This window comes from Macrobrachium nipponense, chromosome 33 (assembly GCF_015104395.2).
Source record: "Macrobrachium nipponense isolate FS-2020 chromosome 33, ASM1510439v2, whole genome shotgun sequence".
In the NCBI taxonomy this organism is placed as follows: Eukaryota; Metazoa; Arthropoda; class Malacostraca; order Decapoda; family Palaemonidae; genus Macrobrachium; species Macrobrachium nipponense.
In genome coordinates, this window is record NC_087219.1 from 53634925 (window position 1) to 53650756 (window position 15832).

The following is a 15832-nucleotide window of genomic DNA, read 5'->3' on the forward strand; positions in this document are numbered from 1 at the left end:
ACAGGAGGATGGACGAAAGCTTTAAGCTTTGTATAAATATATTATTTCTCAATAAACAAGGATATTACTGTGGATCCCTCTATTGATATATATATATATATATAAATATATATATATATATATATATATATAGTATATATATATATATATATATATATATATATATATATCTATATATATATATGTATATATATATATATATATATATATAGTATATATATATATATATATATATATATATATATATATATATATATATATATACATATATATATATATATATATATATATATATATATATATATATATATACATACTATATATATATATACACACACACATATATGTATATATATATATATATATATATATATATATATATATATATATATATATTATATAAATATATATATATACAGTATATGCCACATCATGTTAATTTCTGGTTTCTTTCGTTGCTACTTTGGCCAATCATCTTGATACCTCTTGTGAAATTTAACTGAATATATTATAGTGGGTAAAGGTTGTTGAGAAAGTATATGGTGGAGGTTGAAATGAGAGTAATGTAAAGAATTAGGAAAATTTTTGGGAATTTATTAAAAGGTAAGATATGGTAAGGAAAATAGAGGGATTACAGAGACTGCAGGGGAACTAGAGGTGAGAAAGGAGTTCTTGAGGAAATCAGAAGCAGAAAACAAGCAGTTACGGCTGGTGAATGCAATGCTGAAGAAATGATGAAGGAAATAAAGGAATCAGTCAGGGGAACAGGTGAAGATAAGAAAAAGATTGTACAAAAGGATGAGGGTGCAAACGATAGGGGAAGGATTGTAGGAAAGGAAGAGGGTGTTAAAGATAGGAAAGAGAAGGATAGGATGATGAGAGTAAAGCTAAGTATTGGGACTCACTGCATGTGTGTTGAGTGAGGACAGCTGTGAATCAAAAGTGAGTGAAGAAATGGACAGGGTATTAGAAAGTCCGAGTGATGAGGGAGTAAGAGGTGCACAGGAGCATAGTACACCGGGAGGCAACCAAGATTGGACATTATAGGCAGTCACTGGTTATTAGCAGCCTCAGATATCGGCAACCCAGATTTATGGCTCTTGTCTAGTGACAACGATAACAGGATTTTCGGTGCCGTTCCCCTGTTATTGGAGCCAATAACCAGGGATCGATGCTACTATCACCGATCTTCATTTAGAGTGAGAGGAACATAAATGACTTGTTCAGGGAGAATGAAGGATATTGGTTGGAGCAATATAGAGGTAATAAGCATTGTTGGTTGTAACAAATGAGTGAATGGATTTCTAGAAGGCAATTTGTTGGATTTTTATCAGACAATCATACGTGGTATGAAGTTATGAAAAAGAGGATGACTGATCAGGTGAGAGGAGTGAAAGAGGGAATTATGTCTAAGAGGAAGAATGTGATTCAGGATGTACAGATTGGAAAAAACAAGTTATCAATGTATGACCATTGAATTGAAACTTATGCTAGAAATAAGTATGGGGATGAGGATATAAATGACGAGAGGAAGATGAAAATGTTCCCGGATACAGTTCCTGATCGTGTGGCAGTTTATAGATGCAAAGTGGAAGGAAAAGATGAGATGGAAGAATGAGTGATTGAAGTGGAATGGTGTGCTAGAGTCAGTAAAGGATTTTGAGTTTGACGATATGGAAGATAGGGGGAATGAGAAGTGAGCATGTGTGGGTAGAGTATCAGTATGAAGAACCATAGATTTGTAGGAATCAAGTGGGAAAGAGGTTCCATTACTTCAATGTACTATAAATTTACTATTGGCAACTTGTAGACTACCCGGGTCAACATTTGTGGGCATCTTGAGTCAGTTGTGTTCTTGACATGAAGGAGTCATGTGGTCCTTCTTTCTCTCAAATGATGTCTTTTTATGTTTTTGCTCTTAAATATACCCATGGATTGCTATTGGATTTAGTTCTTTTCTTTTCTGATAGTAAGTCACTTATAATTGTAATTCTGCATGTCGGTTATAATTGTAATTTTGCAAAGAAAAGTGGAAAAAAAATATTAGAAAAAACACATGTATAATCCCAAAATGTAACTGCATCTTCAATCTCAGCAAATTTATGTAAATATTCTACAACAAATCTACTCAGAATTTGTTACCAATTCTAGTTCTTGATAGCTGTAATTATAATTTTACAAAATGAAATAAATTATCACTAAAAATATGTACAACTTGGTAAAACTCAGGATTTTCTTGTAAAAGAAAGAGGCCCAAAAAGGGGCTGTACATATTAAGTCACTTTCAACTTCCCGTGGAAGGTAGGGAGAATTTTTTAGAACTTGCTTTTCTTACACCAAGTGCATTTGCATGTCTTCCTCATTCCACGGATGTGCTTTTTCTTAAACTTTTAGGCTAACATCAAAGTTTGCCCGGTCTGGGGTCCTGCATATTGTTTTTTTTTTTGCCCGGCTCTTAAGGGTTAAGCCCAGAATATTTGAGCAGAGTATTTTGCAATTCTTCATACTGTAACAGGCCCCAGGTTCAGTTCAATGTCTCCCAAAATAATTAAAACTAACCACATAAAATTTGTATCAAAACTAATGAATGACTCATAACAGTAACATTCTAAATATAAAAAATTTCAAATGATGCATGATTTTGTTTCAAAATATATATTTGCTTTAATATGTTTGAGATGCCTCCCAAATGCTCTCTGTGTAACAATAAAATTTAGGCACACTGATAAGAGCTTTAAAAAAACTTTAATTGATCACAACCCCCTAAGGTGAATAGGCATGTCCAGGGGGAGCAAAGTTCCTGTTCTAGCCAGACAGCCTTGGACTCAGCATCCTATGTTGTGAGAGTTCAGATTGAATTAGTCTTGGTTAGGATACAATACTGGAAAACCCATGGCAAAATGTTCATGTTTCTTTTTGTGGCATTTTTAGGTTAGCCTATTGATAGGGGAAACAATCGACTGGACTAGCGGATCCAGTTTCCGCTGCGTTTGAAGCCACCCTCCGAAAAAGTACTTTAACACGTCCTGACACCGGAGATGGGCATCAGTCACAAGTTGTTGGTGGTGAGAGCAACACCTCGAGACCTTTACTCTCCTTTCGAAGTAAGTATTTTCTCGAAAGTCATTAATTAAAGTCATATTTTAAGATTAAACAGCGGTTAATGAAAGTCTGGCTCTACGCAGTGCACATATACCTCCTTGACTCTTTCAAAATTTTTACTTACAACTCTGAATATTTAGAAGATTGATGTCATTTCAATGTAAGAAGAAGAAGAAGAAGAAGAAGAAGAAGAAGAAGAAGAAATAGTTAAACGGCAGTATAAGGTCATGAATTGCATAAATTTTTGACATATTCACGATTATTAATTTGAAAATATTCGTTGTTGAAAAAGTAAATAGATTCCTGACTCAAATATCAATAGTTCTGCTGTGAACAGTACCTACGACATTGATCGCTCTTTTCTATTGTTTATCAGAGTTGCCAATTGGTATGTGTTTACCCTCCAAACTGGGTATAACACTTACACAAAACTGGGGAAATAAGTGAAATTAGCGTATCTATTTGTAGTATATATACATATTAGAGAACTTTTATCATTATTGCATTACTATGACAAGTAAAATTCATGGAAACAGTTTGTAGATGCATTGGCATGTGTGTGAAGCTCCACTATATTGGCAAGGATGAGTCCTTTTGCCCTCTGCTCGATCTAATTTAGAAGTACCTGTAATTTTTCGGGGTTAATTTGGTTGCAAAAAAGGGATAATAGACATGAATTAAATAAGCATTCTGAAGTAACAAAGTAAAGTTAAACTAGGAAATAATGAATAAAGTAAACAATTAAGGGAATAAAGCTTTGCACCTTGTAAACCGTGCACTCGTGTGCTGCCCACAACTGTGTTTGTGGAGAGAGTGCTTAGGAAACAGGAAACGCAACATAGTTCAAGTGCAATTTGGTGTGAATTAAGACCAAAACATGTATAATTACAATCAAATAAGCACTGCGGAGTTTTGGTTGTGATGGCAATAAGGATAAAACCACCGATTACAAGGTAAAGATGAATTTCAGTTCAAACTTCAAACCATGACCCAGGGAACAAGAAGTTTTATACTTTCACTAATATGTGCTGATTACAACTGCAATCTTGAGTAAGATCAATAAACGTTACATATATACGCTACCAAAACCCGTCGTTCCCTTGGAAAAGTCGTGGTTGAAAGTCATTTTTTACGATTTTTGTGAAGAAAATGCCCCAGCGTCTATGGGTACAAGTGGTGTGCAGATTAAGCACATGGAATGGGAAGTTTATTGACAAGCGACTCCGCAAACATCGAGATGGCGTCAATCTTCTAAATATTCAGAGTTGTAAATAAAAATTTCGAAAGCTTCATGGAGGTAGTGTGCACTGCGTAGTGCCAGACTTTTCATTACCCTCTGTTTAATCTTAAAATATGACCTTAATTTCTAACTTTGGAGAAAATACTTCGAAAGGAGAGTAGAGGTCTCGAGCTCCTTCTCTCACCACAAACAACTTGTGACTGATGGCCATATCCGGTGTCAGGACGTGTTAAAGTACTTTTTCGGAGGTGGCTTCAAACACAGTGGAAACTGGATCCACTAGTTCAATTGGTTGTTCCCCCTATCACATTATGTTGACGGCACTTCAATCTTTTGAATGGTATGCTTAAAGATGCAATTGTATTCTTGTTTCACCAATTAAATATCGAGTGAATAAGGCTGATCCACGCGATGATGATGGATCCGCTGCGGTGTTTCCCACTATGTTTTAATGTGTTCTTTGAATACTTCCGAGGTTTTGCTTCATTGCATATGATCTAGTAACCAACCACACAAAACCTAACCTAACCTAAGGTAACAGGTCTTTATCCTAGTGCCTGATACTGTGTGGTTGGTTAGGTCATTTGAAAATGAATGAGACCAAAGAATGAACATCAGAGGTTGGGGTTAAGGTTGTAGCCACTGCCAGCCCACAGGCCCAATACCTACCTAACTACTATAGCCTAACTACCTAGTATAGGTAGTCTAGTACTACCTACCTAGTAGCTAGTTACTAGGCTACTTACCACTTGCCCGCTACCGTGAGCAGAGAAACTCCGTTTGGGCCAATTCCTGAACTCATTGCAAGCGGAATGCTTAAGGTTGTTTATTAGAAGAGTGTCAGTCAGTTTCCTCAATAACATTCTTGAGATTTACGTTCGTATATTATACTTCACACTAAGGGGCAATTCAACTGTTGCGTTATTGACAGTAGGTCAGTAGTAGTAGTGGTAATCGATGTAAGCTTTGGAACAGCTCAAGTAAAAAAGAAATAAGTAACTATTTTTTATAGTTTGTTCCAAGCCATTTCAGCTTTGTACCGGCACTTCTCTTTTTGGACTGTTTCTGTTTTTCACCCTCTTTTAAAACCCACAGGCACAAAGAAAGTTCTGTAAAACACTTAAAGCTTACAGGGTAACATTTATCTTAAATATAGCTAATTTTCACCTGTAAGTTTGCTAGTATTTCTTCTTCTAGATAAATACCAAATAAACGTTCTATTGTAGTTCCAAGATAACAAAACGGTACAATACGTCTAAGACTTACTACACTCCATACATCCTCTAAATTCCACTGACAGAAAATTTATTTGTACTTATACAGGAGTTTCTCATTGTGCATCTCATTGAAGAATTCCATTATAGAAACTATAGAAAACGTTACAAATTCCCCTTACAGAAAACTAACCACAATTCTATGGTAAACTACTACATATGGATCCAAAACTCTCGCAATTGTAGGAATCTACGAAAGACTGACTTGATAGTCCTTTATCATTTGTAATATTTCAATCAATTTTGCGAAGGCTGATAAATGTTGAAACACTAAATCTGGTTTTAAATTTCAGACTGCTCAAGTTTTCCGTCGTAATGCACCAGCTCAGCCTACACCGTGGTTGGAGTTTTACTAACAGTTTGTAGATGCATTGGCATGTGTGTGAAGCTCCACTATATTGGCAACGATGAGTCCTTTTGCCCTCTGCTCGATCTAATTTAGAAGTACCTGTAATTTTTCGGGGTTAATTTGGTTGCAAAAAAGGGATAATAGACATGAATTAAATAAGCATTCTGAAGTAACAAAGTAAAGTTAAACTAGGAAATAATGAATAAAGTAAACAATTAAGGGAATAAAGCTTTGCACCTTGTAAACCGTGCACTCGTGTGCTGCCCACAACTGTGTTTGTGGAGAGAGTGCTTAGGAAACAGGAAACGCAACGTAGTTCAAGTGCAATTTGGTGTGAATTAAGACCAAAACATGTATAATTACAATCAAATAAGCACTGCGGAGTTTTGGTTGTGATGGCAATAAGGATAAAACCACCGATTACAAGGTAAAGATGAATTTCAGTTCAAACTTCAAACCATGACCCAGGGAACAAGAAGTTTTATACTTTCACTAATATGTGCTGATTACAACTGCAATCTTGAGTAAGATCAATAAACGTTACATATATACGCTACCAAAACCCGTCGTTCCCTTGGAAAAGTCGTGGTTGAAAGTCATTTTTTACGATTTTTGTGAAGAAAATGCCCCAGCGTCTATGGGTACAAGTGGTGTGCAGATTTAGCACATGGAATGGGAAGTTTATTGACAAGCGACTCCGCAAACATCGAGATGGCGTCAATCTTCTAAATATTCAGTTGTAAATAAATTTCGAAAGCTTCATGGAGGTAGTGTGCACTGCGTAGTGCCAGACTTTTCATTACCCTCTGTTTAATCTTAAAATATGACCTTAATTTCTAACTTTGGAGAAAATACTTCGAAAGGAGAGTAGAGGTCTCGAGCTCCTTCTCTCACCACAAACAACTTGTGACTGATGGCCATATCCGGTGTCAGGACGTGTTAAAGTACTTTTTCGGAGGGTGGCTTCAAACACAGTGGAAACTGGATCCACTAGTTCAATTGGTTGTTCCCCCTCCCCCATCACATTATGTTTGACGGCACTTCAATCTTTTGAATGGTATGCTTAAAGATGCAATTGTATTCTTGTTTCACCAATTAAATATCGAGTGAATAAGGCTGATCCACGCGATGATGATGGATCCGCTGCGGTGTTTCCCACTATGTTTTAATGTGTTCTTTGAATACTTCCGAGGTTTTGCTTCATTGCATATGATCTAGTAACCAACCACACAAAACCTAACCTAACCTAAGGTAACAGGTCTTTATCCTAGTGCCTGATACTGTGTGGTTGGTTAGGTCATTTGAAAATGAATGAGACCAAAGAATGAACATCAGAGGTTGGGGTTAAGGTTGTAGCCACTGCCAGCCCACAGGCCCAATACCTACCTAACTACTATAGCCTAACTACCTAGTATAGGTAGTCTAGTACTACCTACCTAGTAGCTAGTTACTAGGCTACTTACCACTTGCCCGCTACCGTGAGCAGAGAAACTCCGTTTGGGCCAATTCCTGAACTCATTGCAAGCGGAATGCTTAAGGTTGTTTATTAGACGAGTGTCAGTCAGTTTCCTCAATAACATTCTTGAGATTTACGTTCGTATATTATACTTCACACTAAGGGGCAATTCAACTGTTGCGTTATTGACAGTAGGTCAGTAGTAGTAGTGGTAATCGATGTAAGCTTTGGAACAGCTCAAGTAAAAAAGAAATAAGTAACTATTTTTTATAGTTTGTTCCAAGCCATTTCAGCTTTGTACCGGCACTTCTCTTTTTGGACTGTTTCTGTTTTTCACCCTCTTTTAAAACCCACAGGCACAAAGAAAGTTCTGTAAAACACTTAAAGCTTACAGGGTAACATTTATCTTAAATATAGCTAATTTTCACCTGTAAGTTTGCTAGTATTTCTTCTTCTAGATAAATACCAAATAAACGTTCTATTGTAGTTCCAAGATAACAAAACAGTACAATACGTCTAAGACTTACTACACTCCATACAACCTCTAAATTCCACTGACAGAAAATTTATTTGTACTTATACAGGAGTTTCTCATTGTGCATCTCATTGAAGAATTCCATTATAGAAACTATAGAAAACGTTACAAATTCCCCTTACAGAAAACTAACCACAATTTTATGGTAAACTACTACATATGGATCCAAAACTCTCGCAATTGTAGGAATCTACGAAAGACTGACTTGATAGTCCTTTATCATTTGTAATGTTTCAATCAATTTTGCGAAGGCTCATAAATATTGAAACACTAAATCTGGTTTTAAATTTCAGACTGCTCAAGTTTTCCGTCGTAATGCACCAGCTCAGCCTACACCGTGGTTGGAGTTTTACTAACAGTTTGTATATGTAAGTGTTTACATAATAAAAATATGGAATGTTAGTCCATATATATAAAAGTCTAAAACTAAAGAGGTCAACCAGATTGCTTGCAGGAATGTGATCAGACTAGAGACGCTAAAGATGACGTATACAATAAGTATGTAGGCTAAGATAACATGCCGTCACCTGTAGTCATTCATTTTGTTATAAACCTTAGGTCAAGCTCCCTGCTTGAGACAACTACCCCGACCTATAATTCAAACGGCCTACGTGATCTGTAGCGTGTCTCATTTTGATTGTGTGTTCGTATGAAACTATGTCATTGTATGTATGCTCATATGTTCGAACTACTGTCTGTTCCTTCATAACTTGTAACAGAGATGGTAGACAGGCAGAACAGAGTTAGCTATCGTCATTAGAAGACCTGTATCTCTTTACCTAAGCTTTATCATGTAGAGAGAACAGAAGTAGCCATCATCATTGGCAGAAGCGATCAAGCTATCGTTATTAGAAGACTTGTACAATCATATCTGATCTTCAGCATGTAAAACTTCAGAAGAATATATCTATTTTTATACTTCGTGTTTTCTACAAGAACCTCCTCGCCATGAGTTTAACACATCATCGTCATAAACAAGAAGATAATCCCGACTTCGTAAGTGATCTACAAACCCCAAAACACTCCATTGAAGATGGAAGTGCAATACCAACCGACTTAGCGTAAGATTATCGCAAGTCTAACATTACCTCATAGGGCGCCTTATCATACAAGGCACAAGCCCTAATATTGGTGGCAGTGGACCAGAAGAACTCTACAACGTCCTACGAAGAAAAAACAGAATAATAAATCATGAAGTCAACGACGACGAAAGCAGCAGATTCTTCAAGCAACCTAGTATCATCGTTAGTGAGCGACTTCAGAAAACAACAAGATTTGTCAAGCAACTTAGTATCATCGTTTAGTGAATAACTTCAAGAAACAAAACCGACGTGTCCTTTTCCTACGGCAACGGAAGCTTCGTCTCTCATTAGAATCATTCAAGAAAACATCGTTAGTGAGCGTTTCCGGCACTGCAAGAAACAAAACCGAACGCGTCTGCAGCATCGGATTTTCAAGGGCTCGAATCATCCCAACAACGCGCACGGGGGAAACTCAAGCCAAAAAAACCAGGTCATCCGCTAAATAGAGAAGGAGGACCAAGGCCGTGTGTCGTTATCGGAACACCGTGACTTCCCACAAAAGCAAGCTAAGTACAATTTTTTATTCATTTGGTGTAACTTTGAGTGTTTCCTTTGCAGGTCGAATTTCGTTATTCCTGTGGCTGAAGTTACGAGACATTCTTAATCTTACTTTTTTACAGAAATTATCTACATCATTGAGATTTCGCTACTGCGAGTTTTTATCTTTGAGTGTCTGTTTCCAGAAGTTCTACTGAAATATCATAATCATATACTATGTTAATTTTATCATTTTGGGTGATTATTAATCCCTTACGTAACAAATCATATTAAACAGTGAATATGCGTTTACGCAGTGGACGTCTGTATTTATACAGATGCATGGATAGGGTCGTTAAGCACCGTAGTGATTAGAAAGCACACAAAAAACAAGTGGAACACCCGTACAAATCTATATAAATTAGAGGTAACACTATTTCGGGTCATGACAATAAATGCTCCTTTGCAAAGTCCCGATCGCAGTTTTAGCCTTGAATTTTTTTAGTTATATAAAATATCGAACCTCAATGACTCAACTTAACTTTAAAAATATGGCTGGATTGCAAGGAATAACATGTCTGTAAAAAACTTTCATCAGGCTAAATGCGCTGACCAGGATCCCTCACTATTTCAAATTTTAGCAAAGAATGAAGTACAAACAGTTAATATTGTATGCAGTAATGATAACTTGTCTTATTAGTAATCGCTCAGTTCCTAATAGTTCGTCATTCATTGCTTTATACGTAACCAGCAACATAATGCTAAAAACACACAATACGTTGCCGATGGTAATAAAGAGAAGGATCCTAATTATTACAAAAAGAAATAGAAACAGTAGCCTTTCAGAATCAAACAAGCAAACTCGGTTACTGTGTCACCTAGTCAAGCGGTCAAGGTTAGTTAAATCTGCCGAGTGTTCAAAGCATAGCAAATTCCACACAATAAGCGACTCTAGCAGAGTGGGGAAAAGCGATGTTGGTTCATACATGCCAATATCTTTTTGAATTAAAAAGGATTTTTCCTATGAAACACACGACCGTATAAAGTAATCAGAGCAGGTTTTCGTTTATTTTTTAATACGTAAGTTATTATAAGTAGTGGTGGATAAAGCCCGACTGTACGCGCCGTGAAAATTAGAATATCCTGTTTATTCCTTTAGTACACGTAATATCGTATTTACGGACTCACCGTCTGTTGTTCGAACTTCCCTAATGAGAAGTCCGGATAAGCAAGCGCTTACAGATACCTCTATAGTTATAAAAAACATTGATCTGTATGTAGTGTAATTGTAAGATCCATCTAGGGGTATACAAAATATTATCTTACATCCTGCAAAATAAGGCGTGTTTATCAAAGGAAAATCCTATAAACCTTCAAACATATCAAAATCAGTTTGAACAAAAAAGAGACAATTAATCAAATAATAACTTATATAAAGGAACAATACATTTGTCTCATAAATCGTAACATTGTTCAAATGACCCAACAGAATTCTCCCACAACCGCAGTCGTAGTTTGCACGCAAAATCTCGAGAAGCATGCACCCTCGAATGTCTTAGTGCGTGTAAAAAGACTTTGCTGGGAAATGAAATTTTAATCCTTCCCGACACTCTGAAATATAACGATTTCCCGCGAACAAAGCCCTAAAAGTATACATATCGTGGATACGGAAGTTATGAATATCGCATTTTTTATCGTTGCTAATTTTTAATCACGCCCAATCAGTCGTAGATGAATCTCCCTTATACTCTATCTAAAGTAATATCCGTAAAGTCATTCAAGCAGAGGTGATTCAGCAGAAACTTTTTTTTATCTTTTATCTGAATACCAGGAAGTTTCTCCACTAGCGAGTGATCTCTGAAAAAAAAACAAAAAAAAAAACGGATGTAATTTAACACAAAACACGGTCTAAGGAAACAAAGCTATTTACGTACATTCGTATAGATTCTCAATGAAATTTCAAAATAGAGATAAATGACGCAGTTGAAAAATGTTAGTAATAGGAGTCATTAGGAAATCAAATAAGCCCATATAATTTTTCCCTCAAACATCATGCCATAAAAGATCGGACTTGGCGTATCTGCGCAGATTACTGTCGCTTAAACAAGGAAACGACTCCCGATAGTTTCCAGTGCCATGTACCGACGACATCTTATCTCTGTTAGGTTAGAATAAATTTTTCACCAGCTTGGACTTACTTAAAAGGCTTTTACCTGATACCATTACCTAAGTGATTGTACCTCATATACCGTTTTCAGCACACTCAGGGGACATTATCAATTTTTACGTATGCCTCCGGCTTACGTTGCGCCCCAATTATAATATAGTGTTTGGAGACTTTTAAGGGATACCCTACATGCTTATATGGTTGGTCTTGTAATCTTTTCTAATATCTTAGAAGTACATTCACATAAAATAGAGCTAGTACTACAGAGACAAAGACAAATAATCTCAGAGTAAAATATCTAAATGTGAGTTTTTAAAAAAACCGAACATGTTTATCTAGGTTTTATGTGTCTAGTCAAGGTCTTAAAGTAGTCCATGGTAAGGTGTCGGCTATTCATAACTTTCCGGTACCTATTAACGTAAAAGGGGGATACAGCACTTTCGCGCTTTAGTGGGTATTACAATCGTATGTAAATATGTAACTCTTCAATCATGACAGCTCCTTTAACAGATCTTACGAAGAAGAGCGTAGATTTATTATGGTCTAAAAAGCATCAACAGGCGTTCGATATCTTAAAAGCGGAATAATGCAGCTTACCTAACTTAAAAATCCCTGATTTAAATAAGGAATTTTTTTTTATTGCAACAGACGCCTCAGACCAAGGGGTAAGAGGGATACTACTTCAGTAATATGATAAACAGTTCTTCCCTATAGCTTATTATTCACGTAAACTAAAGCCCTCTGAAAGTAAATATGCAGTAATAGGCAAGGAAGGGCTAGGTATCTTTAACACTATCAGGATAGCCATAGATTATGAACTTAAAATGTACTAAAGTCCTTACTGAACATGAGTCCTTTACCGAGTTTTTCAAAGGCTTTAATCACAGTCCAAAAGGAACTCGGTGACAAATGATCATTCAGGTTATTGGAGCCAAGATAAGATATCTACCTGGGAAAGCAAATATCATAGCTGACGCATTATCCCGCAATCCCGCATCATACAGCAAAGAACCATTAATTGGACTAAAAGATATAGAAACATCCGTGCCTATTGTTAAAACCGTATCTAAACAAGAAAATTCCTTAACCCAAGAGATCGCGAGCATTGAATATCTGGGTCGGAGCGCAGAACTGTTACAAACTGAACAAAGCAAGTGTCAACAGCGATAAGCAAAACAATAAACACCAAACAATAAACACTTCGAAACGGAAACAGGGTCAGTGGCTAGGCAAAAACAATAAACACTTCGAGCAGAAACCCTAAAGCAAAAGTATATTTATAGTATGTGTATCAGAATAATCTAATCAAATGTAATATTATATGTAGGTCTGTGACGAGGAAAACCCGAAGAACACAGCAGAGGACTAACGACCAGGTAGTAGTAATAATCTCTCTCATACCAATCGTCATAAACTGGTTGCATTCCGTCATCCAGGGTTCCCTCCTATGTCACAGAAAGCCAAATCACTGTTTTCTGGCCTACAATTCTTCCAGATATAAAAAGCACATAACTGATTGTAACACGTGTCATGAAAACAAGGGACACACTAAGACACCTGTCAGTTTAAGGGCCTATCCTGTGCCAAATCAATCCTTGAAAGAATATACTTAGAATTATTAACAGAATTACGAGTCTGACAGAGGGAATAAACACTTCTTAGTGTTAATAGTTCCTTGACACGTTATATAGAATTAATAGCACTAAAACAAACACCGCAATTGAGTGCGTTAGGAATATTTATGAGTGCTAAATCAGTAAACATGGAATTCAACACATGATAATCTGACTCGGGTGGTGTAAATCAATAATAATCTCCTTAAACTCGTGTGTGAATTCCTTTCCATTAAGAAAACCAATAATATATTTTATCACCCAGAGTCAATCGGTTTGGTAGAATAACGGATAATTAAATAAGAAGTGTCAATGTCTTACGAGTTACGACTCGTGATATTGGATCCGAACTGGATTATAGCGGTTCTCGCGGTTTTAAATACCTTTATCATTTATATCTTGTATCTATAGAATTGATGCCGCAAGTAGCCTTATACGGTACGCCGCTAGAACACTTTTCCACATATTCAAGCCAACCATTAATTTATCAAATATATATATATATAAATAAATAAATATAAAAAAAAAAAATAAAATAAATATGGATACAAGTGGAGTCAATATAATACACTCCGTAAGAAGTCGGAAGGGTTACAAATTATAATAAAAAAGGAATCACGATAAAATCAATAACGCTTTAGTAATGACAAATAAGCTAAAAGTTCAAACACATATCAAAACCTACTGACATATTGTCTGTCCCGGTGATTTATATTCGTAGTCAATGAAAAAAAAAATATAATAATAATAAATAAATAAATAAATAAAATAAAATAAAAGAGATTTTAAAGTCAGGAAGTCTAGAAGTGAAAATGTTTATCTATGGAATAATCCTATATGAATCTTATACAGGGCTAATAATATATATAGAATTTGTATGGAAACCTTTTTCATTAGTTTCAATAAGGAATATTTAATTTAACATAATCATGCAGTTTTCCAACATGAAACTAATATATTGTTCAATTTTGGTACTGTTTTTTTTTCAGACATTCTTCTCATGTGGGTCGAGTATTAAAAAACAAAAAATTTATCCTAAAGTCGTATTTATTACAGCAAGTAACGTAACTCTTAGCTGGCTGAGAGCAATCTCCTGCCAAGTGACGACGTCATCATTGCCGTATCAGCATTTGTTCCTTTTAACCTCAATAATCTGCTTACACAGGCTTCATCTGTGTGTCGTCTCTGCTTGCAAAGCAGATTGACTGGAGAAAGGAATGCTTAGCCCGAACTTCTCATGGGCAAGGCAGACGTTAGGTACAAGTGTCTATCGGTATGCGCAATGCAACTTGCAATCATTTTAAAATTAATAAACAAAATAAGGAAATAGAATTTCTATAACATCAAAATGAATTAAATTTTTTTTTTCTGAACCTCATAGACATTTAGAAGTATCAAATCATGGGAAAATGTCGCATTTTCTTGAAAAACCCAAAGTTTATATAGAAATTAGTTACATAGTGGGTTTTTTTCGTTGCATCTCCTACCTATTAATAAAGTTTTTAAAAGTTAACCTCAGAGGATGCGCGCGAGAAAATTGAATATGAAACTTTTGTTAGGGCACATAGGATCAGATTTTATCACAACTTAATTTCAGTTAGCATAGAGAAATACAGAATCATGATTAATCTTCTCTTTGACTCTTATGTTGCCTGGCAATCTTACAAATAGCTCCGTTTTCCACTTCTTTGTCTAGTAACTTACTACCAGTAATATCGAATTTTCTTTGAGACTCGTAATGATATCTATTTTTTTTTTTTTTTATAATTATGGATATTTTTACAGTCATCATAGACCTGGATAGGTTCACTCATTGTTAATGCCATGGATAAAAAAGTTTGTACAGCGGACTCTTTTGAATTCCAAAATATCAGCGAATTCATGTGGGTTAAGTCTGGTCTAAATGGCTCTCTTCCCTCCCCTGTGTTTGGATGTCGTCTGAATTTACTTTGCCCTTGTGACAAGTATAATTTCACTTGCAGGCTGATTAATGGAACCTGGTTACAGTATCCTGCAGTACGAGAATTTCACATCGCAACTTCAAAAAAATCGTTCGTCGCTGCGGACGACGGCAGTCGAGTAACAACCGCCTACAATGTGAAAGGAATAAGCACCATCATGGACTTCTTCGACCGACACCGTATCTCGTCGTTAATCTCGTTTTCATGCGGAACGCTCCAGCGACTGTCGGAAATCGACTACGAAAGGGACATACTTCCGACAATTACGACCCGATGGATATTCAACTCTACTTTGCTGGCGAAGGACTCGTGCTGGGGATGTTTTTTTATTCATCGCGAACGTAATCGTGTAGCTTAGGATGCAGAGAATAAGTATGAGCGCAAAATAGAACGTTGGACCCGCCCAGGCAAATTTTCCCCTTGTTTTAACCCTGTGAAATAGGCCGTTTCATTTGGCTATAGGTGGTTGTCTGGAACTGTGTAATGGACGAAAAGTTGTTCGAAAGCTAGTTAAATGTGAAGTAGTATAACCTCGGTCATGTATCCTATATATATAAATGATCATAAATAACAGAA

The 15832-nt window shown here is 36.1% G+C and overlaps 1 protein-coding gene across 3 annotated transcripts in view; it reads right to left on the reverse strand.

Annotated features, from left to right (window-relative positions):
- The window catches only part of LOC135203201 (iron-sulfur cluster transfer protein NUBPL-like), a 121604-nt gene that overhangs the window by 38309 nt on the left and 67463 nt on the right, over nt 1-15832 (reverse strand). Inside the window, exon 1 of one of the 3 annotated variants that reach the window (XM_064232949.1) lies at nt 5089-5335. The exons of 1 other annotated variant lie outside the window; for it this stretch is intronic. In XM_064232949.1, coding sequence (XP_064089019.1) covers nt 5089-5205 — 117 coding nt within the window. In that variant the 5' untranslated portion in view covers nt 5206-5335. Of the gene's footprint in view, nt 1-5088; nt 5336-15832 lie in introns of those variants that run through there. One more of the 3 variants, XM_064232948.1, reaches the window with a different exon arrangement.